General features: G+C 45.8%; 1 protein-coding gene across 13 annotated transcripts in view; it reads right to left on the reverse strand.

Moving 5' to 3' along the window:
• Positions 1-27,897, reverse strand: part of SEC31A (SEC31 homolog A, COPII coat complex component) — a 65,154-nt gene that overhangs the window by 18,659 nt on the left and 18,598 nt on the right. For all 13 annotated transcript variants that reach the window (XM_063135918.1, XM_063135916.1, XM_063135915.1 and 10 more), the window contains exons 9-20: positions 27,185-27,346; positions 25,092-25,238; positions 20,951-21,184; positions 18,342-18,416; positions 16,669-16,719; positions 15,534-15,611; positions 12,391-12,457; positions 12,087-12,265; positions 8,101-8,227; positions 6,649-6,794; positions 5,675-5,848; positions 4,722-4,895 (exon numbers count right to left, since the gene is read on the reverse strand). In XM_063135918.1, the coding sequence (XP_062991988.1) occupies positions 4,722-4,895; positions 5,675-5,848; positions 6,649-6,794; positions 8,101-8,227; positions 12,087-12,265; positions 12,391-12,457; positions 15,534-15,611; positions 16,669-16,719; positions 18,342-18,416; positions 20,951-21,184; positions 25,092-25,238; positions 27,185-27,346 (1,614 nt within the window). The remainder of the gene's footprint in view (positions 1-4,721; positions 4,896-5,674; positions 5,849-6,648; positions 6,795-8,100; positions 8,228-12,086; positions 12,266-12,390; positions 12,458-15,533; positions 15,612-16,668; positions 16,720-18,341; positions 18,417-20,950; positions 21,185-25,091; positions 25,239-27,184; positions 27,347-27,897) is intronic.

A 27,897-nucleotide genomic window follows, 5' to 3' on the forward strand; every position in this document is an offset into this window, starting at 1 on the left:
TGCTTGCAAAGAAACGTCTATTGTTAAGACATGAATGAATAGAGGAACCCCGGGGCCACATGCAGCATGAAATCCAAAACATACAAGTAAAGAATTTGGAGCAGAGAACACAAAACTCAGTGTTGACACTAGAGCAGCCTTCCTCAACCTGGGGCGCTCCAGATGTGTTGGACTACAACTCCCAGAATGCTGCCTGGGGCATTCTGGGAGATGCAGTCCAACACATCTGGAGCGCCCCAGGTTGAGGAAGGCTGCACTAGAGTTCTATGCCTCGCAGAATTAAAACATGGACAAGTACATACGGCACATACGGTATTTCCCCCCAAAATCGATAAATGTTGCTATGCAGTTAAACAAACTAATGTAATTCCCACGGCACACGACTGCTAATATATAATAAACATCAAAGCTGGGGTAAGAGAATACTTTTTGTCAGATATCTCAATGTATATATTCTATATATACAATATCATTGCTGAAACATGAAATAACGTTGATACCGTTTTATAGGAACAAGCTGACGCAGCTGAGCATATAGCTATGTAAGGCTTTGCAATTCCGGCCGGGACTTCAAGTGAATTTCTATATCGAGCTGAGGAATGAATCCTTCCATCGAGCCACGGCAATAGCTTTCACGATGGTGCTAATACACAACAGTGTCTGATAAAGCTTATCGCAAAACAGGTTGAAAAAAACCAGGATACCGGTTGTTCCCTTTGAATAAGCCGTGTTTGTTCTCTTTGAAAAAGTTGTTCTCTTCGTAAAAACAGTGTGGTTCGTTTGCCTTGTTTACTCTCTTTGTAAAAAATAACGTTGAAAAAACCCGTTTGTCCTCTTGGTATAAAATATTTCTGCTATAGCATTTGCTCCTCATCATCGACTTTTCCATTGTTTGTCAAAACACTCACCCACTTCAACTTGTTAATATAAACTGTATCAATGTTATTTCACGTTTCAGCAACGATATTGTATATATATAGAATATATAAATTGATATATCTGATAAAAAGTATTCTCTTAACCCAGCTTTGATATTTATTATATATTAGCCGTCGTGTGCCTTGTGCATTACATTTGATTGATTTTTGTTAACTGCCTGCCTTCTGTATTGTTTTACTTATGTCGTTAAGCTACACAAAGGTAAGGACTTGGTCCATTTATCTCCCCACCCCCACCCCCAAAGACGGCGTGTGTCTCATGCAGTTGTCCATATTTTAATTCTAGAATCCCAAAACAGCGATCCGCTTCCTTTCTGCATACTGGTGTACATTTAAGTCTCCTTCACAGATAGGTACTTATTGGGGTTTTGGTGTTCAGCTCAGAAACAATTAGGAAACAACACTCGCTTCTCAAGCCTTGTCAAATTAAGTATATGCACCTGGTTTCAGGCACAAAAATGCCCCCATTTCCTTTCAGAGTTTACTTAATCGTTCAGTACCACAATATTTCTGTTTGCAAAACAACAACGGCCTGGGTATGGACTTAACAGGGTGACTTGTAAACCATGGTTTGGAGAAGAATAGAATTCCCCTCCTGTAAACCATGGTTTGGAGAAGAATAGAATTCCCCTCCTGTGGTTTCGTGTAACCACCGTCTAATATTATGCTAGAACTGGCATGAACATGTTTAAAGCTAACCAGGATTCCCCTGTAACCATGATTTTTGTAAGCACACTTCAGACTTTGCTTACGAGGGGAATCCTGGTTAGCTTAAACCAAGTTTGCATGATGCTACCTTGGCAAAACTGCTCACAGTGTCATGCGGATAAGGGATCAAAGTATTTATTGGGGAGAATTTGCAGACAACATGAAAGGGCGCTTAACTCTTACCCTGCCCACCATTTCTCCCTCCCCCTTCCCAGCTGTTCTTAATCTTTCTCCCCTGCCCCAAAGCCAGGCTCCAAAACTGGAATTAAGCAGGCTTGCATGGAAATGGAGGATTAAGCACCGGTCCCTCACATTGCAGAATCATAACATTTTGGAAGGACCTTGGAGGTCAACTAATCCAACCCTTTGCTCAATGCAAGACTGCAATGAAAGCATCTTTGTCCAGTGGCCATCAAGACTCTTTCCTAAATCCAAAGAAGGAGAGCCCCCAACTCTCACTGTAGGTGGGTTATACTTGGCAAGACAATGTCACTCAATTCTTTAGGACTCTGCAGTAATACATCTGATTACATCTGCAGTTCCAAACTGTCTTTGCCATCCCAAACCAATCCTTTAGCAATAGTGGGTTTCTGAACCTTAACTATGCTTTCCCTCTTTTATTAGGATTGGATACGCTACTCTTCCCCAACCTAGTACCCACCGGACATTTTAGACTACAACTCCCATCAGCCCCAGCCAGCATAGCCACTGATGATGGATGATGGCAGTTGTAGTCCAAAACATCTGGAGGGCATCAGGATGGACAAGGCTGGGATACACGGACAGCCCCTTTCTCTGCAACGTAGTACCTCCTAATATCTTACAATAAATTCATCCCATTCACTAATAGATGCAGACTGTTGACATAATATTGCTTTTAATTGGCTCTCTCCAGCCTAGCACCTCCTATTCCCCAATATAACTGCTTTTAATTGGCTCACCCACCTAACACTGCCTACCTGACTCATATGGACTTGCAGATCTTTTCAAAGCACCAATGGCTGACAAAAGCCGGCCCTGACCATCTGTGCTTTGGATGCAATCGCTCTCCTTGAGCTGCTCATATCCCACCTGCCTGGTTGCAAGGCCTGAAGAGAAATCTGACCTCCAATTCTGCTTCCAGGTCGAAGCGTGAGCGTTAACGAAGGCAATTTACTGCAAAACCAATAGGTGTAAGATTACTGGGAGGTGGAGCAGTTAATTGCTTTTGTTAACACGCACCCTTTGGCCTGAGGAAGGAGAAGAGAAGCTTCCCGAAGAGTGTACCCACAACCTCGGCTGCTGGCCCTGCCCAATTCATCAGAGGCAATGGAATAATGAAATACATGTCACATTTGTCCCATCCATAAAATAAACTTATAGAAGTTACTAGCTTCTAAAAATGTTCAGCAACCATCCTGTCCACAAACATCTCTGCTAGCCATTGTGGCCTAAAGAACGACTCATCTCTTTTCCATACCTACCTCCTTGGTCACCTATGGGAAGGATGTTGCTCACCACAGACAACCAAGACAGGCAATTTATCTATTTATTTATAAGCCTGCTATAAACGGGCCGCATTAACTAAGTTATAAATTTGCTCTCATAGCTGTTGGACAACTATACTGGTAGACTACGGAGACATAAGCTTTGGAGGGAAACTAGCTGGCTTACTCTGAGCTGAAGAAAACATAAAAACAAAAGAAGAGCCAATGCTGGATCAGACCATCTAGTACTGCACTCTGTTCACACAGTGGCAAACCAGCTGTTGGCCAGGGATTAACAAAGCAGGAGATGGTGCAACAGCACTCTCCCATCCATGTTCCCCAACTGCCTCTGATACTGGAGGCAGCACGTAGCCATCAGGACTAGTAGCCATGGATAGCCTTCTCCTCCAGGAATTTATCCAACCCCCTTTTAAAGCCATCCAAATTGGTGGACATCACTACACGTTGTGGTAGTGAATTCATAGTTTAACTATGCGTTGTGTGAAGAAGTCCTTCCTTTTATCTGTCCTGACCCTCCCACCAATCAGTTTCATGGGATTGACCCCACTGGGTCCTAGTATTATGAGAACGGGAGACAGCGGTAAACACAACCAAATTTCAAGACCCGTATAGTAGGGTGACCATATGAAAAGGAGGACAGGGCTCCTGTATCTTTAGCAGTTGTTTTGAAAAAGGAATTTCTGCAGGGGTCATTTGTATATATGGGGAACCTGGTGAAATTTCCTCTTCATCACAACAGTTAAAGCTGCAGGTGCCCTGGCCTCTTTTAAATCTGGTCACTCTAGTATAGCTCCTGCAGTTTTAACTGTTGTGATGAGGAGGGAGATTCACCAGAAGCTGCATGCATACAAATGACACCTGCCGAAATCCCCTTTTCTATGCAACTGCTAAAGATACAGGAGCCCTGTCCTCCTTTGCATATGGTCACCCTACGTATAGGGAATTAAAGCAAGGGGGTGCGGGAGGAAAACAGATTTTATAAAGGCTTCCAAGCAGTATTTTGGGACTGAACACTTTGCGTTTAAAAGCGCATTTTATTTTTAAAATGTGCAGGACACGGAATAATGGGCTCAAGTTAAAGGAAGCCAGATTCCAGCTGGACATCAGGAAAAACTTCCTGACTGTTAGAGCAGAACAACAATGGAATCAGTTACCTAGGGAGGTTGTGGGCTCTCCCACACTAGAGGCCTTCAAGAGGCAGCTGGACAACCATCTGTCAGGGATGCTTTAGGGTGGATTCCTGCATTGAGCAGGGGGTTGGACTCGATGGCCTTGTAGGCCCCTTCCAACTCTGCTATTCTATGATTCTATGATTAATAAAAGCTGATTTGGCCATCATGTAACACTTCAAGCAGAATGGTGGATAAAGATTTCCGAAACCGCTTTCTAGAAATGGGGAGCACAAGATGCCTTTGTACAAATTGTAAAAAGCACACAGACACGCACACGAGTCGCTATTCAAAAGGCTTAGAAGAGGCTCTTCCTACCCACGCCAGTGGTGGCGATGCTCAGAACACGGAATGGAGCAATTCAAACAACAACGTTTTGAGTGGCCTAACCGGAAGCTGAAGTGTGGCTGGTCCTTTACCTGCTGATAATATTGATGGGCTGGGGCTTGTGGCATCTGCATCTGGCCAGTCGCAGGCCCAACTCTTCCCTTGGCTGCAGGTTGTCTCTCGTAAGGTGCCTTTGGTGCCTCCGGGCCCCTGGGAAGCTCTCCTTGAGCTCTGCAAATTCTGTCCCGCAACTGCACAATGTTTGGCTGCAAACCATAAAAAAAGGCAACTGACACACGTACCCATGACCAGCGCTCCTGGTCCATTCCCCAATCCTTTAGAACAGCAGTCCCCTAGCCAATGCCCTCCAGATGTGTGAACTGGGTGTGTGTGTAGCCCAACACATCTGGAGGACAACAGATTGAGGAAGGCTGCTAAATTCTGCGAGTTTAATTCAGACTGTACCCAATCTGCATTCTTTATTCAGCAACCCCAGAAAAGGTGACATATCACCACCCTAGTACGGGCGGACTTCCGACATCATGAACTCAAGTCAAAAAGTTGGAAGGAGTTTTTGTCAAGTCCCCCCAGCAAAAAGAGAAGTAGGGAGATAATTCTCATGGTGAATGAGATTAAAAAAATATTCCTCAGAGAGAGACATGCAGAGAAGTACTGTCAGGCATACTAGTACAATCCCTATAGTTCCAGTAAAGCCTTTGCTCTCATTCTCAGCCTGACACTGACTTTTTTTTTGCAGGCTGCCATGCAGTGTTTCACCTCTCACTTTAACATGCACAAAACCACACCACCAAGTAGTAAAAGTTTGGTCTGGGACTCAGGAGATCTGGGTTCTAGTCCCCGCTCAGCCATGAAGTTCCTTGCAAGAAGAAAATGGTGGGATATAAACGTAGTAAGTAAACTGTCTTCAACTGTCGGTTTTATCTAGCATCTATATTGCAAAAGAAAGTTTTGTTTTTTCAAAGTTTGAAGGAAAACTAAAAGAAAAAGAGAGAGAGAGAGAAAAGAAGAAGCTAAGCTCATTTACCTGGTTGGTGTTAGCAGGAAGGAAAGCTAATGCTGCAGCAATGCTGCCCTGAGAAGCCAAGAGGTTGGCATACTGACTCATCTTTTCAGCCAGAACGGCCCCTACAGCATTGGCATCCATCACTTGCGTCTGCTGGACCGCTTTACGCAGGATTACCACTTTTTCAATGAGGTCCTGGAAGGTTAAGACGGAAGGGAAAAGGAAAAGAGCCAATAATGAAGTGGGAAGTAGAGCACCCCTCAAAGAAGAGCTTCACTAATGTACGTGGTACCCAATTTGCAGGGGTTGGTGGAGGTGACGGTGGTGGCCACATCCCTTTTAAGAGCGGGAGTTTTACTGGAGCACAGGCAATTAAGTGGCACAAGACCACAGTTGGCTTATTTCCACAAGCCCAAGCACTAGAACGGGGGAGCTACAACTTTGCAGCTGAGCAACAGTAGAGGGGGGGAAAGTGCGCGAACCACAGGACAAAAATACGGCAGCATTTATTTGTTACCTTTACACCAGGGGCGGGCAGATCACATGCACACACACACCCCGTCCTGTCCTCAGCTGTGGTCCCCATTGCTGTGCTGCCAAATTTGGTGGTGTGACAGTGGCAAAAAACAAGAATCATCGGCAAACCGCTGTTTCGGTGGTAAAAAGCTACGGATGCTCATGAAGGACAAATCGAGCTTGAAAACAAGCTAAAAGTGACCTTCCTAAGCTTCTATAGTGGGTTGAGAGTTTTGGTTTCTTTGGGCTGTTGTGACACCACCGAATCCGACAGGAGTGTGGCTCGGAGGAGTCAAAAGTGCCCCCCAAATCCTCTGAAGGTGCCCACCCATGTCTTACTGTAACATCTAGCAGCCAATGGGAAATGGAAGTAATGAAAGGGGCCTCCAAAAGCCGATGGGATTTCACATGAAGTTTGAAACGCCACGTATCTCACAAGGGAGCCTGCCTAAAGGGAACCAATTAATGAAGACGCTAACCTGCAAGGACAGCGGGTGGCTTCCGTCCTGGGCTTTAGTCCAGCAGGCAACTAGCTTCTCCACGTTCCCAGCACAAATGTAACACAGGCAAGCCTGCGTCTGCAGGAGGCTGTCCCCTTCCTTTTCAAGTCTAGCGCCCAACAAATCTAAGAATCAGGAATAAGAGCAAAGGAACGACACAACTGAATTAGTATTAACAAAATGCCCAAATCATTAAAACACATAAAATGGCAGGTGTGGCAGCCATTTTCCAAATCAGAAGCATGTGCTGTGAGGTCACGTACTCCTTCCTCCACTCGGGGGTGCCTACCTGCTCCTCCACCTGCTGGTTTCATCTAATCACTGTTTCCTGGGACATCCAACTCAGACAAACTCTGGTTAGTCCTAACCACAGTTTCCCAATCTGGACACAGCAACGGAGTGGGAAGAGGAGGGAAAATGAGGAAGCACACAAGCCTGTGGTATATAGCCAATTGTCCAAACCATGACCACGCTTTGGAGGATCATCTGAACGGAGTCAGAAAGGTGGTGGCAAGTAATTTGACATGGTTCAATTGACCTTAAGATTTGCTCTGCATGAGCAGGAGTAAGTGAGCCTGCTGCCTCCCACACACGCTCCTCATTTCCGCTTTTAATCAGCAATCTACGATCATCCAGGTTGTGGATTGCTGAGTGTGATGTGCAAACCCGGAGCAGTGGGATGTTTAGGGGTTAAACAACCCAATGGTTAACCTATGGCTGATTAAGCCATAATTTGCTGTTACATGCAAACTGGTTCACTGTATCAGATCCAGTTAATACATTGCAGTCCCTAGAAGGGCCTTGAATAGGTAAAACAAGGTTACATGGTTTTCACTATAAGTAGTAATTTTTCAGCAGACCTCAGAATTCACCAATTACAAACTAAGGCGGGTCAAGATCCAGAAAGTTCTCGTGTAAAGTAAGCAAAGAGGGCCCAACTCCTAGAGAACATTCCTTGCTGCTGTGTTTTGATTGGCAGCTCTCTAAGAGAACAATAAAGCTATGATGTTACTTGAGCCAAAAGACCAGCCTTCCACCAGACCTTAGCTGGCTGGAGATAATGGGAGTTGTACCCCAGTACATCTGGATGGTGCCAGGTTGGGGGAAGCCGGCAATAGATGATAAACACTGCCAAGCTCCGGAATGTCTGCCTCCCCTATGAATTCTCCTTCCTGTCATAGACCAATGGACCACTGTTAGCACAATGAGGTGGGGGAACACTTAAGTGATGTGACGAACTTAAGAACTGGAACGCTATTTTCAGTTTCAGGAATTAAAATCCCAAGAGCCAAAATTAAAGGAATTATTTAGTAACTGAAATGTGGCTGTGTACTATTTCTCTGAAAGAAAACACGAGGTGTATTAAAAATAAATGCTACATTTACATCAAAGAGAGTAACCCGACACTTCATCAGAGTCCATTTTCCTTACCGCAGAGAGCTGCAAATTCGTCTGGTCTAGCGTAAGTCAAGACAGCAGCCAGAGCCTCTCTCCAATTCTGCAGATCACAAGACTGGACAATCTCCTTCCAGTTCTTGGTCACAACTGCAGTGATGAGCTGGAAAGGAAGAAACACAAATTGTGCATTCAGAATGTCTTTTCCCAGCGCCGAGTATCTTATCGACGAAGGGCCCCCAATCATGAGATACACAATGCACTAAGAGCCAAGAATTTTAAAAGGTTCTGTAAGTCTTGCTTTAAAACAGGATCCAGTAACATTTATACTGTACAGTAACATTATTGTTACTTCTACTACTGCGCTAAAACTTTGGTCTTGGATCACTTCAACTGCAATCCGTCACGGCTGGGTCTCCACATGAATGGGTGGAAGAATGTATTGACTGGATTCAGACAACACAATAACCCACACTCAAGGGTTGAGTATGGTTTGCTGAAGTATCATGTTGTGCCGTCCTAACAAATCATGCTTTGTTAACCACAAACAACCCATGAAGAGAACCCATCATTTGTTGTTGGGTTGTGAACTGTGGGTTGTTTGTGGTTAACAAACCAGGATTTGTTATCACACCTGAGTTCAGACAGCACAATAACCCATGGTTCACACTCAAACCATACTCACCTCTTGAGTGTGGGTTATCGTGTTGTTTGAACCCAGCCATTGTGTCATTTCACAGTGCAGGCTGAGGATCACATTTTTGAATGCCCCCACATTTCTTTTAAAGCCTTGCAAGTAGAAAATTAGTATATAAAAGTGAGAAAAGTGGTGGTTCAGCCCTCTTGGTTGGATTAGCTTTTCCACTTACAGGGAGTTTATTTTTCATACAGGGACATTCAAAAATTCAATTGCCTCAACTTGGGGTCTGAAGTGATGCAGTCCAATTTACTACCTCACAACCTGATAACCTCAAGCTTGGAGGAGCGAGGAGTCATTTTACATTGTTACTGTTGAACAACTGGCCATCGGAAATCCTTTCCAATCTACTGCAAATCACCCAGAGCTCTACCAGTAAGTACTCAGAACTACTTCCTGAATACCCCTGAACTAGGCCTTACATTTCTACTGCTAAAATTCAGCCCATGCTCACAAATACCTGCCATTTTGACCCAGTGCCAGCTCCAGATTGTTGGGGGCCCTTGGGCAAGACACCCTCAATGCCCCCCCTCCATCAGTGAGTCCACCTTCTCACTGCCATTGTCACTAGCTGGTCTTGTTCCTCATCCTCTTCCTCATCATTTTTACCACCACTTGCTCGCTTGACAGGCAGAGAGCCAGTAGTGGTATCTACTGCTCCTTCTCCTCACCACCACCACTGTTATTTGGGCAGAGCGAGAGGCTGGTGAACAACAAGGTTCCAACGGTGAAAAGAAGGAGAAGGTACAGGAGGCTCTTGTCAGTGAGCCCATGTTGAGGTCTGAGCCCTGGGCAGTGGCCCAACTGTGTCTACCCTTGATGCCAGTCCTGCCTTCACCACTAAAACTTAAGAACACGAGAAGAGCCCTGCTGGATCAGACCAAGGATCCATCTAGTCCAGCGCTCTGTTCATGCAATGGCTGTCAACTAGGGACCCACAAGCGGGACCTGAGTGCAACAGCACCCTCCCACCCATGTTCCTCAGCAACTGGTGTGCATACGCATACTGCCTCTGATATTGGAAGTAGGATATGGCCATTAGGACTAGTAGCCATTGGTAGGCTTCTCCTCCAGGAATTTATCCAACCCCCTTTTAAAGCCATCCAAAGTGGCGGCCATTACTACAACCTGTTGCTTCTTGCTCAGCTTTTGACCAGTCGTATCTCCTCTCTTTAGTCAACCGGGGACACCTCCGATAAAAGTCATTCCCCTCTCCGGTCCCTTTACCATCTCATTCTGTCCATGCTGGCTTCCGGTCACCCTCTTAATCAACTCTGACTTTCTACACCCCCCCGCCCTTTAACCTGCCTGCTTTTCCTTTTATCTCCCAATATTTCTCATATCTTATTACACCCCCACAAGCTCATTTACAGTCTGGCGACACCCTCTCCTCTTTTTTGCTGTTCGCAGCTTCAAACATGATGAAAGTGCAGTAAATATAGGACAGCGATGGTGGCAGAAAACACGCGCATCTATCTGTACTTCTCCATCTATACATTAAAATGTTAAGGTTTTTTTTTAACGTTGTAGACACTGAACATCGGAAGACGTACAATGAACAACAAGACCCTCCCTCCCTCCCTCCCTCAAAAGTATACGATTATACAAACTAGAATACGGTGTATGTAAAATGGCGGAGAGTGGAGAGGAAAAGCTAGAGGTATGTATGAAAAAACAAACAAAACAGAGCCATATGAGAACAGGTGGAAAGAGGAGAAAGTCCAGCAGAACAGCATATCGTTGTTGCTGGCAGGTAATTCTACACCTCTTCAGCGCTGCCTATCTGGTATTTTCAAATGTTTTATTCATCAATCTCTATGCCACTAAAAACTGTAGATTGGCACAGGCGACGGCACCTTTTGTTTTATCAGTAGAACTTCCTGGATCTTGCTAATCTAATTCAGGAACTTGATTGCCTAAAGTTGTGCCGAAATGACTTTATCTACATCTCCCGGAGAACCGAGTTACTTTTGCGTCACAGCGGCCTTTGTCGGGACGAACAAAGAAGACTTCGATCTAGAGGAGGTGTGAACAGCTGTCAACCGGAGCAGAATGAGGGGACAGATAGAAAACAAACCAGGCCATGGAAATGGAAGCGCAATTGTTAGGATTGCGCCCTTAAGTTAGTTAAAATTGCACTGATGTGCGTGCAGGTATACACTTTATTTCAGAAGCACACTTTCTTTGAGTTTAGATGATGTAAATAATAGTAGTCATAGGAGAGACATTCTGTCTGGGTGTGAGAGAAGAGCTTGCAATTTGCAGTTTTTATAACCACTTGTTTAAAAAACAAAACAAAACCCTGCTGCCTACTTATTTGGAGACACTGTTTTTTAAAATAAGATTGTACAAAATCTATCACATTTCTTTCTATACTACTACGTTTATATCCTGCCTTTTTTCCTCCAAGGAACCCAAGGCAGCGTACATAATCCTCCTCCTCTCCATTTTAACCTCACAACAACAACCCTGTGAGGTAGGTTGGGCTGAGAGTCAGCGACTGGCCCAAAGTCACCCAGTGAGCTTGCATGGCCGAGCGGGGACTAGAACCTGGATCTCCCGTGTCCCAGTCCAACACTCTAGCCACTACACCACACTGCAGCCCTAGAAAGAACAGGAGAATGTTCCATGTTAGCTGCATCCAAGGATGTTTTCTGGGTCAGCCTTTCCCCAACCTTCCAGATGTTTTGGACGTCAACTCCCAGCAGGCCTAACTAGCATGGCGTAAATGGTCAAGGATTCTTGGAGATGTAGTCCAAAACATCTGGAGGGCATCAGTTTGGGGAAGGCTGCTCTATGTGAAGTAGAGCTCCCATTACCTGAACTTCCTTGGGCCGGTACACCTATTATGAGACCAATCTGTCAAGACTGGCTAAGTGACTGGGTAAAGGAGGACAGATTATGTGCTTTTCCCCAAAGCAGGCTCCCTGCTCCTGCCTTAAATGCAATTAAAAGTTATACTGACATCAGTGTTAATTGCTGTTAAGGCCAGAGAAGAGAGTTCATTCTGGAAAGTGGCTGGTGGTGATGGTGGTAAAACCTGCAGTCCTACAGCCCACTCCTGACTAACAATAGAACTTCAGCTATTGGGCGGTAGAAAAATGCAATAAATAAATAAATAAATAAATCCATTATTTGAATTCACTCGTCTCCCCACACAAAAAATATAATCTGACGTTAACATATTCTCCTGTAACTAGACACACCTGTTAACCTGATCTCTGGATTATCAGATTCTGCTGGATGCCTGCCTAATCCTTTGGATAAATGATGAGGTTGCGATACACACGTTTTGCCCACACTTTCAGCTTAAAAGCCTACATACCCTGGTAATTTTTCCATGTGTCTTTGCAAAGTATTTCTTCTGTGTCTTGGACAGCAGCTCCTGGCCACCAGCTATAGCCAATATAATGGCATCAGCCATGCGATTGTCATGGAGGCAGAGATTGACGGCGCCTTCAAAGTTGCCAGTCAGCAACGCCTGAGTGATTAAGCCATCGATATCTGTCTCAAGGAAAATAAAAGACATGCCGTTAATCACCATTGCAGCCTGGCGAAGAAATGTCAAACTGCCGAATTTAGCCACGTTTGAAGATGCCCTGTACAAAAGTTGGCTTGTTTGTTTTTACCTCCGGTGATAGAAATATTAAATGTTTCATCTGCAGATGGCAGCGCTTCCATCTCGTCTTTGGTACTCTAGCAGGGAGAAAGAACGCAGTTTAGTGTGCTTGTTAAGGACTTGTCGACATACATCCAAATCAAAAGGAGGCTAAAGGGAGACATGATAGAGGTGTACAAAATTATGCATGGTATGGAGAATGTGGATGGGGAGACATTTTTCTCCCTCTCTCAGAATACTAGGACCCAACAGGGTCATCCCATGAAACTGATTGGTGGGAGATCCAGGAAAAATTTATTTCATTTATTTATTTTATTACATTTATATACCGCCCCCCAGCTGAAGCTCTCTGGGCGGTTTACAACAATTAAAAATAGTAGACACTAAAAGTATACAAAAAAATTTAAAAACATAAAAACAGTATAAAAACAACAACAGTATTCATTTAAAACAACAATTCTGGGGTCCATTAAAACAAACTTAACGTTATTAAATGCTGTTAAAATGCTGTTAAAATGCCTGGGAGAAGAGAAAGGTCTTGACCTGGCGCCGAAAAGATAACAACGTTGGCGCCAGGCGAGCCTTATCGGGAAGATCATTCCACAGTCGGGGGGCCACCACTGAGAAGGCCCTCTCCCTTGTTGCCATCCTCCGAGCTTCCCTCGGAGTAGGCACTCGGAGGAGGACCTTAGATGTTGAGCGCAGTGTACGGGTAGGTTCATGTCGGGAGAGGCGTTCCATCAGGTATTGCGGTCCCAAGCCAAATAAACAAATAAAAGGAAGTACTTCTTCAGACAGCACATAGTTAAATTATGGAACTCACTACCACCAATCTGGATGGCTTTAAAAGGGGGTTGGATAAGTTCCTGGAGGCAAAGGCTATCAATGGCTACTAGCCCTGATGGTTGTGTGCTATCTCCAGTATTCGAGGCAATAAGCCTGTGTGCACCAGTTGCTGTGGAACATGAGTGGGAGGGTGCTGTTGCACCATGTCCTGCTTGTTCATCCCTGGCCGATGGCTGCCTGGCCACTGTGTGAACAGAGTGCTGGACTAGATGGACCCATGGTCTGATCCAGCATCAGCGCTCTTCTTATGTTCTTAAGATGCACAGAATTTGCACTGGAAAGGCAAACTATGCTTCCATACGGTCATTTCCCGACGAGGCTGCTTAGAAATGGGAGGCCGTTGTTACTGCTGCACATATATTACAAGGGACGTGTCAGTGTAAGTCCCTTCGTGCTAGAAACACAACATATACGCACCAGCTTTATAAGCACATACCCCAAACCTCCCAAGTCAGGGGGGGGCAAAAACGGAAGAGAGACTTATTTCTTTTTAATGAACTGCATCCTCGTAGAAGGGATGCTGGCAAACTGTGTGTAAATCCTGCAGGGAAACTTTAATTAGCCCTCCCAAGTTAAAGAATATTTCTGGACACACTAATGGGATACAATTGGAAACACAGCATTCATATTTCATTCTATTCAACATAATGGGGAAGCTGATATAACGTGTATTAAACCACACACACACACACACACACATATCTGATGCCATTTTACCTCTCTGGCCTCTTTTCTGAGAATGAGCAACTTGGGGGCTTTTACACCTCTTTTCAAGACGGAAAGCTGCTCCGTTAAAGGTTTCTGGGCATTGCTGCCCTCCGGTGTCATAGAGCTGTCAATGCTCCCAAAAAGGGAGTTTATATGCCGCACTGGGCAACAAGGAAGCAGCAGAGCCGAGCCTCGTATCTGGGGTGGGGGTGGGGGTGGGTTGCAGGGCCAGCATCAAAATTAGGCATGGTTGAGCACCTGATACCGAGAGAACTGGTCGGCCTCCCCAGGAAAACATCCATTGGAAATTGCCTCCTTCCAGGGCTAATTGTCCAACGTTTAGAGGACTTCATCTGAATTGACTTCCATTAGCGTGGAGAGAGCACAGGAAGCCCATCTCAGCTTCAGCTTTCCTGATACGCTTTTCACAAGCACCTGCCTCCTTCAATGTATTTACTGCCCCACATCACAAGGGTCTTTGGCTGTGGGGCAGATCCCAGTCTCCCTGCTCTTTTGTTCTGAGACTAGCAGCATGCATGTGGGGTCAATGGAGAAAGGTCACCTGCCTCCTAGGCCACTGGGCCAGGCCTGAGGAATGTATTTAGATCCTTAGAATCAGAGTCAGCGTCCAGGACAGACATGGTTGGGCATCTGCATAGGGCCCAGCAGGGGCCCACAAACCACACCCACACACACACACACACACACACACACACACACACAGAATTATTCCTCTTCTTCACCACTGCAAAGCGCTTATTCACCTGCCTCTCATTCCGGCCCAGACAATGGTGGTGATGAGAAGGAGGAACAGAAGGTGCTGCTGCCTACCTGCTCACTGGCTCTCTGCCTGTCAAGCAAGCAAGTGGGAGCAATGGTGAGAGGACAAAGAGCGATAGCAGCTAGTGATAACCATGGTCAGTAGGTAGGCTCACTGAGGCAGGGGGCTCACTGAAATTGCCTTGCCCAATGGCCTCAAAGTGATTCACATGTAATGGCAATTCCTGGGTTGGTTAACCCGGGACTGCCATGGTGGAGCAGCAGCTGTCACCACGCTGCCTCCCGCATACCCATTGCTTCCACTTTCCTGGGTTATCGTGATGTCCGAAACACAACAATTGCCCACAGTTTGTTGCTGGGTTAACTCTGGGTTGTTTAACCCCTAAACAACCCAAAGTTCCTGGGTTCGGACATTACCAGTTGTTGACTGAAAGCAGAAGAGTCGCGTGCTTGGGAGAGAAAGTGTGCATCTGCTCCCACTCCACCATGGCAATTCCTGGATGAAACAACCTAGGAATTGCCGTTATGTGCAAACCAGCCCAATGTGGCAGGAAATACACACAACTTAGATTAACTGGCATATTTCCTCAAGTTGTCAAGTCTGGTGCAAAAGAATCTGGATACTTTTTAGAATTTTTACAGTCTTGCCTTAGTACATCATACTTTATTCTCCTCAGTCATATATACATATGGCTAGCTATGAGTGTGCATCCAACGTACACCCACATGCAGACCCATTCAAGAGCAAACTAGATAGCTTGGAGGCAGTGAATAAGTACCCACGCGTACAGCACCCTTAGCATGGAAGAGAACGGGTACCTCTGCCAAGAGCTGATCCTTAGCCGGCAGACCCTCTTCGCCATCGCTCTGTGCAGACTGGTCAGATTCCTCAAGAGCCTTTCCCCGCAGACGAGAAGAGGGTGCGTTTCAATGATTGAAGCAGAGAGAAAGACACCAGTGCAGTCAAGCCAGCCCCCAAATAGAGCCCAATTGCCCCAAGTGTTAGTAAACCTGCAGTTCCAGCAATAAAAAAAGGGCACCAGCTTCCCTCCTTCCACTCCCCTTTCTAAGTCGTCTCGCAACACAGTGACTAAGGCTTGTCAAAAAATATACAGTTGTACAAGGATAATTGCAACCCACGCTGACAAAGGAGTGAGTGCAGTCAGGGGACAAATACTTTGCAGCTTTAGAGCCTAATTACTGCATGAATACCAGACTAATTAAGAGGAAGGATAGCTCATACTGAAAGGGGACGTTTTCAGTAAAAACTGCAGGACCGGCAGCTTGGGATAGCATCACTTTCTAGATTGGGCAAGGGTTGAGAAAGAGAGAGAGATTAGCAGGGACTAGCTCGAGGAACAGCTGCCATTACAGACAAGCATTATTACTGGGTTGAAATTTTCTCAACACAAGAAATCTCAAGAGCCATGAAATCTGTGACCAGAATGAGAATATGCTGGTCTGCATAAATTCCTCTACATGGGAGCTTTGAGGTCCTGACACAGGCTGAATTATTCCAATACGATTCAGCCCAATAGTAAAGATCGTCAGTGGAGTTCTGCTCATTCTAGTTCATTCATGTCATTCTAAACCAAGGGTGGGCAGGAAGTAAATCTCCAGATGTTTTGGACTTCAGCTGCCAGCGTTCCTGACCATTGGCTATGCTGGCAGGGCCTTCTGGGAGTTGAAGTCCAAAACACCTGGAGATCTACTTTCTGCCCACCCATGCTCTAAACCAGCCTTCCTCAGTCTGGTGCCCTCCAGATGTTTTGGATTACAACACCCAGCATTACAACAATTGCTCATGTGGGCTGGGGTTGACGGGAGTAGAAATCGAAAACATCTGAAAAGGCTGCTCTAAACCATGGTTTAGTGTGACATACAATCCAGTGTCTGCCATTTCCCAAGCTTTATCAACTCTGCGTTACAAAAGGGCTTACATTTGCTTTCTTACCTCATCTAGTTCTCTGCGGGGAAGAGCCTCTTTACTGAGAGCTGAAGTAATCTGAAGGGAGGAAAAAGAACAATACACTGTTTACCCTGGAGAAGGAAACAAAACTTCAACGCTCACAATTTGCCATAATGGCAACGGGGGGTGAGATTCCTTCTTTATGTGACACTTGCTTGCTGCCTAGTGAAGGGTTTATTATTTTGACATATCAATCTCATATGAGAACAGTAGTTTCTAAGAATTAGGCATATGTTTATTTAAAAAATACTTATTTTTAATCTTTTTATCTGACCATTATTTGTCAGATTGTGTACAGCAAGACAAAAAGTCCCAAAACAAAACCTAGAAGTGATACTAGAAATTCATGTAATCCTTCTCTGCCTCCTCAACCCCCCTCCCCACCTTTTTCCTTTTGAGTCAGGCATTTTAGATTAGTCGGTGAGCAGGGACTGACTGGGTTCGGATGACATGATAATCAACAGCGGGTTAAATAGTCAACGGTTGGTTATTATGTCATCTGTTGGGACTTTTTTACACCATGGTTGGTTATTCAGCTGAAATAACCAATGCTGTGCAGAGTTGATTATTTGAACAACCGTTGGTTATTGTGTTGTGTATCGGGCACCGTTGACTACTTGGCTGCACACCGCTGGTTATTTTCAGCGACCACAGAGTCCCCTGGCAAGAGCAACCAAAGTGGCGACAGCTGCTCTAATCTGGCCAGCAGAACTCGCAATAGCTGATGGGATACCAGCGGGAGGACTGAGTGGAGGGAGAGGGCCTGGTTAGGCCTCATCTAGAGTATTGCGTCCAGTTCTGGGCTCCACAATTCAAGAAGGATGCAGACAAGCTGGAGCGTGTTCAGAGGAGGGCAACCAGGAGGATCAGGGGTCTGGAAACAAAGCCCTATGAAGAGAGACTGAAAGAAGTGGGCATGTTTAGCCTGAAGAAGAGAAGATTGAGGGGAGACATGATAGCACTCTTCAAATACTTAAAAGGTTGTCCCACAGAGGAGGGCCAGGATCTCTTCTCGATCCTCCCAGAGTGCAGGACACGGAATAACGGGCTCAAGTTAAAGGAAGCCAGATTCCAGCTGGACATCAGGAAAAACTTCCTGACTGTTAGAGCAGTACGACAATGGAATCAGTTATCTAGGGAGGTTGTGGGCTCTCCCACACTAGAGGCATTCAAGAGGCAGCTGGACAACCATCTGTCAGGGATGCTTTAGGGTGGATTCCTGCATTGAGCAGGGGGTTGGACTCGATGGCCTTGTAGGCCCCTTCCAACTCTGCTATTCTATGATTCTATGAGGGCGGAGGATGTGTCTATCAGACACATCGTTGACTAACAGCCAACTCTACGCTGGCCTTAATTCACACCACGGCTGATTATAATCATGTCATGTGGGGAGCACCCCCTCAATAACCAACCATGAAGTTGACTATTAACCCGCCATTCACTGCTGTGTTGTCCGCAGCCTCTGTCTTGTTTTTAGCAATTGTACATCAGCTGCCCTGTGAGCCTTTTCAGCTGAACAGACAGGTAACAATGCTTTGAAATACAAACAAAACCTGGCTGGAAAGTGCCTTTGGGCATGTGCCAAGTACCTTCCTCTCCCCAGAGAGGAACAAATGAGCACAGGCAGCCGTGTGGTGCACCGACAGCTTTGAATTTACCTTTTGCCCCAGGTCATCTCTCCGGTACCCCAGGAGTTCCAGATATTTACCACGCGAATCCTCCTCAAAATGCACCTTTAGAAAAAAAGAAGTTAGGGAAAAGCAGTTGTTTTAGAAACCAAATCCACTTTCATTCTCTCTTCCCTCACCCAGCCCCTCACAACATCTCCCCTTCTAAACAATTACTGTTGTAAATGAGGCATGGTGGATTTTAAGCAGGATACGATACACAAAGAAAACCCAGTAGCACCAGTTGGTTCTCCGATGCGAAGGGGAAGCACAGGACAGCGGCTGAGCGGCATGAACAGTTTTGCATGCCGCATTGGCAACGGGACTCAGAACGCCCGAGGCTGAGGATTTCCCAGAGAGCGAATTGGGACGCCACCGGAATGGCAGACGAAGCTGCAGCTCTGTCCCTACTGGAATTCCACACACCGCTTACATCAGGCTAGAGATGAAGGGGGAGGGAGCTGGGGGTGGGGGGAGCAGGCAGAAATAGTCATGTAGTAGAAACCAGGTGAGCGGACTCAGGGTTTCCGGGGAGGGGTAGTGGGAGATCCACGATGTTTGCAAGGTGCTGCAGTTTCTGATTCTCCCTGCCAAATTTGCTGCAATCCTACAAATTTCAGCCCCTGTTTTTACAAAGTTAGCATCCACAGTCCTGGGCCAAGGGCCAGGAGAATTCACATAACAACTCAGCCTCCGCCAAAAAATAATATCTGAACCCTGCTTTGGGAGCATTAAAAACGGAAGATGGGAGAATAGGGTTGAATGAAGCCAATCAGGCCACATTTCTCATTTGACGGCTTTCCATACAGCAATATCTTCCATTCCAATAAAAATAAAACGTGTCATATATGGATAATTCCACAGTGCAAATGACTGAAGCCCATTCTTTCCAATGCCTTAATATTTCGCCCTTCAAACATTGCCCCTATTTTTTTTCTGAAAATGGATCCTGCACAGGTTAAGTGGCCCCAACCATGTGGGTAGGGAACCATGCACATGGGTCTCTCCTTCAAAATCAGCCCTTCTCTCTCAATGGGGTGCTGATTCTGTTGGGCAAGACCTGCACCATCTGCCTCTGCCCACTTAGCTGTATCATGATAAAAACTGTGTGCGACAGCGCCGACCTCACCCAGAAGGCCTTGCCTAGCACTCCCTTCTCAAGCCAAGCGCCACCTCTTGAAAAGCCCGAGGAAAGGGTAAAAACAACACAACCTCTCCCCTATCTGTGAGGGAACAAGGTAAAGGGTTTTGGCAAATAGGTTCTATTACTGAGGTACGGAACAGCAGGTGTATTTTTAGACGTTTTTAAACTGCGTAATACAGCAGGTAATCACTCTGAGCTGACACGTGGTTTTTGGTAACAGAACACAAAGTAATGTTTATTGCAAGTTAACAAATCTTTAGTATTTCAATTTAAATCAAACCTGCATTTTTTTATATTCAAAATGACAATCCCAAGTCCCGTAAAATTCTCACTCCTCACACCAAACACTCTCACAAAGCACACGCTAGACTAAAACTCCTAGACTAAAACCAAACCTCCCACCAAACAAAACTCAATCTCCCCAGCCAACCTATTTATACTCCTCCCTCCCTCTCTCTCACCGCATCATCAGCCACACCCACTCAGTCAAACATTCCGCACTCACTAGACATACAACCCCTAAGGGGCAGAAAGGTGGGTATTGCCACACTGTGCCTCAGCCTTGTGGGAGCTGCCAACGGAAAAAGGTGTTCGTAGGTGTATACTCGACATCCTAAGGAAATCAGGCGCTCAGATAGCCTGTTTAAATCTGGGGCACAGGGTAGAAAAGTGTCGAGGGGGACGATCAGCCGCTGGGTTAGGGCTTGCACAGCCCTAGCGCAACAGCCCAAGGGTAGCTTGGTATCAGGTGGCATAACGGCTCACTCTGTTGGCAGCGTTTGACCCTCTGGAGGGTATCTGTAAAGTGGCTACCTGGGCAAAGCCTTCCACCTTTATAGGTTTGATCAATATAGCATCCTTTGGACATCGGGTGTTGCAGAAGGTATTGTAACCGTCGCTCTCCCACTGTTCTTGGGATAGTGCTGATATACATTCCATTCATGTCATTTCCACCTTCCACTGACCCAAGAAGTGAAAGCTGGACTTACCATGAAGGCCTGGTTCAGACAACACGCTAAACCATGTTGCTTAACCACAAAATGGTTAAGGGAATACATGCATTCCCTTAACCATTTTGTGGTTAAGCAGCATGGTTTAGCGTGTTGTCTGAACCTGGCCGAAATGTCCTTCTGGTCAGCGAAAGGTGGATCCAACAGCCCATCCCTTGGCTTAGGGTCGTCTGTTTTTTGCCTATCTGAGTGGGTGAGGATCAGCATATTGCGTTTGTGCGGTGCCCCACCAAGGAGATAGATGAACGAAGCATAGGACACCCTGTTTGGTCCACTTTCTGGGCAAGTTGCATTTGCATTAGGTTGCGACTCAACTACTTTACAACAACAACAACAATAATACATTCATTAGATGCCTCCCTCCAGAAAAGACCCAAGGCATCTTGCAATGGAGTTTCTTTGTAAATGACTGGGAGCTTTCATACAGAAGCAACCTGTAAAATTACCTTCAAGAAAGACCACACGTTCTTCTCAAAGTCATTCTTGGCAGCATCGATTTTCTTCTGACAATAGTTGATGAACGCTTCGGCCTGCACAGCCTCCTGCAGCTGATCAGAACGGCTCAAGAATTCCTTCTCGGTGACAACTTGGCTGACGTAGACGTGGTAGCGCGGCTGAGGCTGCTCCGCTCCTTGCTGTGGAGGCTTGCTGTTCTCAAACGTAACCAGCTTCCCTCCAAACTGGAATTTAAACACACCGCAGACAAGGCACAGACAACAGTTTCAGTCCATTGCTATGAACATCAATTCTCTTAAGACTGTGTTGTGCTCAGAAGAGAGGGCATTTGCAAGCCAGAGGACTAGCTTTGAAATGGGTGCTTGAAGGAGGTTTGCAAGCCACAGTTAAAAAGGAATCGTGAGAAGATGCAATCCTACACCAGGGTTACTGCTGAAAAATGCAGGGAATTTGCACGGGAGAGAGCACAGACACCTGCAGGGCACTCACAACCTCTTAAACATAGGGCATATCTACACCATGTCTATATCCCAGGGTCGTCCCCAGGTCATCCCTGTGCATCCGCATGATGCACAGGGGATGCCAGGGGCAACCTAGGATGATCAGGGACTTTCCCTGGGATATCTGGGACCACGGATTTCCCAATATTTCCACGGTCCCGGGACCATCCCAAGGAGAGCAGGCGGTGTGGCTGCTGCTCCCAGGTTGTCCCTTCTTCCCCATGAGTAGCGGGGTTGTGGAAACAGGCATGGAGCTGTGCCGGAGCAGTCCGTGCCTGTCGGGAGTAGGGAGCAGTTGCAAGGTTTTTTTTTTTAAAACTTAACTTTGCAGTGGAGCACAATTGTGCTCTGTCTCAGTTCCAGGGCGGGGCGGGAGGGGAATGGTGGCTGCGATGTCCCTCTTCCCTTCCGGGATGTCACACGGCCGTCAAGACGCTGGGGGAGGACCGCGGAAGCAGCTAATTCCACGATCCTCCCCCGTCCCTCCCTCTACACCCTTCGGTGTAGACATGCCCACAGTTAGATTGGGAAACAATACTCCTGAACCGGGTTACACTTTTAATTTATTGCTTGCAGAAAACAAAACCCTCCACAATTTTTATATTGCTAATTTCAGCGTAAGGACCGGCAGTGAAATGATACATTCCTGGGCTCAGTTTATCTATATATCGACCAGACTCTACCAGATGCGGAGTTAATTACGTTTCATCATTTCTAGAAAGGGGGTGCCATTTTCCCTCCCTCAACCAGGGCTGAGTTGAAAGTAGAATGTCTACCTTAAGTTGTACGATACGATCTGGACTAGCCTTCCCTAACCTGGTGCCCTCCAGATTTGTTGGACTACAACTCCCAGCATCCCCCAGTCAGCATGCTGGAGGGCACTGGGTTGGAGAAAGCTGAGCTAGACTGTCATACCCTCCCAAGGTCTAATTTTAAGGCAGTCTTTAAATCAAGGCGCAAGAAGCCAAGCACATTACAGAGTTTGGCTTGTATGTCTACCTCATGCCGGGAGAACATAATTGTGATTATGGTAACCCTCACTTTGAAAAGCCTGGAAGTCTTCAAAGCAGCAGAACAATACATTCGTAGAACAGACAACTCTGTTCTCAAAATACAGTCTTGAGACTTGCTGATCCTTTTAAGCATCCTTTATTAAACAAAAATGGATGGCCACGGTCTACTTCCCAGTAAGGACTGAATGACCTAGAGCTGAAGCAAAGTTGTCTGCGCTCCATAACTTCTTCATTAATGTATGTAAAAAGAGGTATATGAGCAATCTGGGAAAGCTATAGAGAATCTAGGCTTGGAGCTGCTTGCAAAAGTCAGCTAAATAAACTTGGAAGAAGGGACGAGGGGATAAGAACAAAAGAAGAGCCAATGCTGGATCAGACCAAGGGTCCATCTAGTCCACCACTCTGTTCACACAGTGGCCAACCAGCTGTCGACTAGGGACCAACAAAGCAGGACATGGTGCAACAGCACCATCCTGCCCATGTTCCCCAGCAACTGGTGCACACAGGCTTACTGCCTCTGATACTGGAGGTAGCATATAGCCATCAGGACTAGTAGCCATTGCTAGCCTTCTCCTCCAGGAATTTATCCAACCCCCTTTTAAAGCCATACAAATTGGTGGCCATCACTGTATCTTGTGGTAGTGAGTTCCACAAATTAACTATGTGCTGTGTGAAGACGTCCTTCCTTTTATTTGTCCTGAATCTCCCACCAAGCAGCTTCATGGGATGATCCCCACTACGTTCTAGTATTATGGGAGAGGGAGAAAAATATTTCCCTATCCACATTCTCCACACCAGGCATAATTTTGTACACCTCTATCATGTCTTCCCTTAGCTTCCTTTTTTTCAATAGATAAAATGGCTTCGTGTGGAAAATGAACTAACTCCATGCAATGATGAATACGTGGTGTCCGTATAGCCCAAGGATGCTGAACTTTTTGCAGCCCAAGGACCAAATTCAATTTTGGGGATAACTCTCGCGGGCTGAATTTCAGTAGTAGTAGGGGCAAATTACCAAAAAATTCCAGCCTATTTTAGCTTAAAGCTCTCACTGTCAGTAACTCAGCCTCAGGAGTTGCATTTCATCCTGCTAGAATTGGGTGGGGGGGATGAAGGCAGCTGGGGGAAAGGCCATCTGGGGGAACCATTTCATTCTTGCAGGATCAACTTTATTTTTGACTAGAACCGTGACATCCACCGACTAGAATCAGATGCAACATAGAAGCTCACAGGCAAAGCCAATCGCCTACTGAACCCCATGAGCCCATACGCCAGGATTACCTGCAGGCACAAACACAGATCTATATCCAACTTACTACACAGGGATTCTAACAGTTTGCTTTAGAACTAAACATTGCAATTTTTAAAACCAATGGGAATTAGAGACCCTTGTTGATCTACTGCAAATCACCCAAACATTTACCAGTATATGCCCACCTCTGCTTTATCTCAGACTCAGATCTGCATCCCAGTAATTCTAATATCACCGTTGTATTATTTTGCCTATAATTGAGATCCAACTCTAAGACTGAGAGATAGCCCTTCTTTCAGTCCCACCTTCTTCACAGGCACGCTTGGTGGGAACATGGGAGAGGGCCTTCTCGGTGGCTGCTCCGGTGCTCTGGAACTCTCTTTCCGGGAAAGCTAGGCTGGCTCCCTCCCTGATGGGCTTTCGGAAGCAGGCTAAAACTTTTTTGTTCCAGCAGGCCTTTGGAGAATAGTCTGGCCCTCCATCTATGTTAATGTCTTATAATTTTGTTGTGTATTTTAAATGTTTATGGTTTTGTTTCCCCCCCCCTGTATATTTTAAACTTTGTAAGGCCGCCTTGAGGCCCAGCATTGGGCAAAAGGCGGGATACAAATAATAATAATAATAATAATAATAATAATAATAATAATAATAATAATAATAATGGCCTAGTTTACACATAATGCTAACCCATGGTTTATTTAACCCATAGTTTGTTGCTCTGCCAATAGTTTGTATGGCATACCATTGAACAAACTGTGGCTTGTTTTCTCAATCCTTGGGCTGTTTGTTTCCCTTCTCCTTCACCTGCTTCCATCCTGTATCTTAAATCCCTTGGGGAAACTGTAGTACTTGCATGCAGATCAGCTGGATGTTTCTTTACCACTTTCCACGCCATCTCTATAGCGGGATGAAAGAAGCTATGAACAGCCCCTGGTACTGGGTTCGCACATAACGACAACCCACTCGTAAAGACGACCCATGGCTTAAACAACCCATACCATGTGTTAGTGTTATGTGTGAAACAGGCCAGTGGCTTGTCTAAGAGCTTTTGCATCAAGGCTGCAACCGGAACACACAGAAAACTACAAATGGAGCATAGGAAGATGAATATTGGGGTTTATAACCAAAGAAACACTGGGCGGGGGGAGTGTCTGTAGCCCACTGCAGAAGATCCCCGGTTCAATCCTTGCCATCTTCTGCCTGAAACTCTGGAGAGCTGCGACCAGGATCATTTTCCCTCTCCTGTTTGAGGTTGGGGAAGGCTGCCATATGGCAAAAGAAAAGCCATCCTGCGATGTGTTTTGTGGAGACGTCAAGAGCGCCCATAGCTTCCCACATAACAGAGTGCAGCAGGTCTTCCACTTACAGAGAAAGAGGCACCCACGGGCCGGCGAATCCACTTGGGGGGCTTCTTCAATGGCAGGACTGTGGGGGTGGTCTGCTGTGGAAGTTGTAACGGAGGAAGGGGCTGCCCTGTTCCAAATGGATCAAGATTCCCAAAGGATGACGACAGCTTTTAAAGAGAGGAAGAGAGAGAAAGATTAATGCACAACTTCTGCTCATCTTCACAACTCATTTTAGAGCTTGCTTGCCCAACTGGCAATCAATTCCTGCGCTTGCTTTTTGCCTCTCATTTGATTATGTATTCAAGGGGAGGATCAGAGGATAAACTGAGCTGAAGAGTCAACAGCCGCTTATCAATATTATTATTATTATTATTATTATTTATTTATATAGCACCATCAATGTACATGGTGCTGTACAGATAACACAGTAAATAGCAAGACCCTGCCGCATAGGCTTACAATCTAATAAGTTGTAGTAAACAATAAAGAGGGAAGGAGAATGCAAACAGGCACAGGGAAGTGTAAACAGGCACAGGGTAGGGCAAAACCAACAGTGTAAAGTCAGAACAAACTCAATATTTGAAGGCTATAGGGAAAAGAAAAGTTTTGAGCTGAGTCTTAAAAGCAGTGATTGAGTTTGTAGTTCTCAAGTGTTCTGGAAGAGCGTTCCAGGCGTAAGGGGCAGCAGAAGAAAAAGGACGAAGCCGAGTAAGGGAAGTGGAGGTCCTTGGGCAGGCGAGAAGCATGGCATCGGAGGAGCGGAGAGCCCGAGCGGGGCGATAGTGTGAGATGAGAGAGGAGAGATAGGCAGGAGCTAGGCAGTGAAGAGCTTTGAAGGTCAGTAGGAGAAGTTTATATTGGATTCTGAAGTGAATTGGAAGCCAATGAAGAGATTTCAGAAGTGGAGTGACATGGTCAGAGCGGCGGGCCAAGAAGATGATCTTAGCGGCAGAGTGGTGGACAGAGACCAGCGGACTGATGTGAGACGAAGGAAGGCCAGAGAGAAGAAGGTTGCAGTAGTCACCTAAGAACCTAAGAAGAGCCAATGCTGGATCAGACTAAGGGTCCATCTAGTCCACCACTGTGTTCACACGGTGGCCAACCAGCCATCAGCCAGGGACCATCAAAGCAGGACATGGTGCAACAGTATCCTCCCACCCATGTTCCCCAGAAACTGGTACACACAGACTTACTGCCTCGGATACTGGAGGTAGCACACAACCATCAGGGCTAGCAGCCATTGTTAGCCTTCTCCTCCAGGAATTTATCCAACCCCCTTTTAAAGCCATCCAGATTGGTGGCCATCACCACATCTTGTGGTAGTGAATTCCATAATTTAACTAGGCGCTGTGTGAAGAAGTACTTCCTTTTATTTGTCCTGAAACTCCCACCAACCAGCTTCATGGGATGACGCTGGTTTATAGTATTTTGAGAGGGGGAGAAAAGTCTGCTCATATGAAAACAACTCCAAGATTGTTTTCCTTGGCAAGTTAAAGATTACAGCCTACTAGAAAAACTACTGACTCTTGAGATATCCAGGATAGTTAGTGAAACACCCTAGGAAAAGGATCAGACCCATCTCTGAATCCTGATTGTATGAGCAAGCTCCAAGAGCCTGCAGTATTGTGTTCTTATTGTTTTACTATGATTTTATTAGATTGTAAGCCTATGCGGCAGAGTCTTGCTATTTACTGTTTTACTCTGTACAGCACCATGTACATTGATGGTGCTATATAAATAAATAAATCAATAAATCAATAAATAAATAAATAATAATAATAATAATCGTCACAGTCAGTGCTTTCTGCATTTAATTTCCTTCCGACTTCACTTCACAACTCTGCCCCTAACCCCAATCCCCGATGTACACCTGAAACTGCAAAATATCCTTACATCTGATGAAGTGAGCTACAGTCCACGAAAGCCTAAATTTGTTAGTCTTTCAGGTGCCACAAGACTCTTTTGTTGTTTTTGCTGCGATATAGTAACACGGCTACCCTCTGGAAATCATTACAATCATTTCTGAACGTCAAAGCATTTCACTAAGAATAGCAAAGGTCTGCCTTCCTCCAACCTGACACAGAGTTCTGCTTTGTCTCGTTTTTCAAAATACCTTGTCCGCTTGTTTCTGCCGCATGTTGTCTGGGCTTCCTCCCATGATTGAGTAAATGCTAATCCTCCCATCGAAAGAAGCAGCGGAGAGGAGAGCAGGGTTTCTGGGGCACCACTGAACGTCAAAGCACCACTGGGTACTGGTAGGCAGTTCGTACAGCACCTGCGCCCCAAAACCGGACACATTAGAACAACAGTGGTGGCTACCGAAAAGAACAGGCACAAGAAAGATTGCCAAGGTACATGGATGTATTTCAACAACACGTACAGATCTCCAAGCACTTCTGACATCTTGAGTCCTCCTTCATCTGCTTGTCTGGAATGATTTTGGGACAAATTTAGCTTGTAAATACATTTGCTCTCGTCTACATTATCCTTGCTAACTCTTTCCCGGTCATTTTGCTTGGTTTCCAAGTGGATGCCAATGACACAAACCAGTGGGGTATAGCAGTCTTAAGGCCCAGGGGGCAAGGAACGGAGGCAAGAATCAAGGATCTTTGCCCCCAAATCATAGACCTTTGTGCACCTCAATGGGAGGCATGTGCCTACCCACTTGTACATTCCTACATTTGCCCGGTAGGAAAAATCTTCCACCCATACTGATCAGGAATGATACTCTGCTTTGTGTACCGTTATTTAGGGAAGTGTGATCTAGCAGTGAGGGGGATACAGCATTTTCAGAAATGGAACTGTTGCTGCTGAGCCATGAGAGGG

Source organism: Elgaria multicarinata, chromosome 10 (assembly GCF_023053635.1).
Source record: "Elgaria multicarinata webbii isolate HBS135686 ecotype San Diego chromosome 10, rElgMul1.1.pri, whole genome shotgun sequence".
NCBI classification, from domain to species: Eukaryota; Metazoa; Chordata; class Lepidosauria; order Squamata; family Anguidae; genus Elgaria; species Elgaria multicarinata.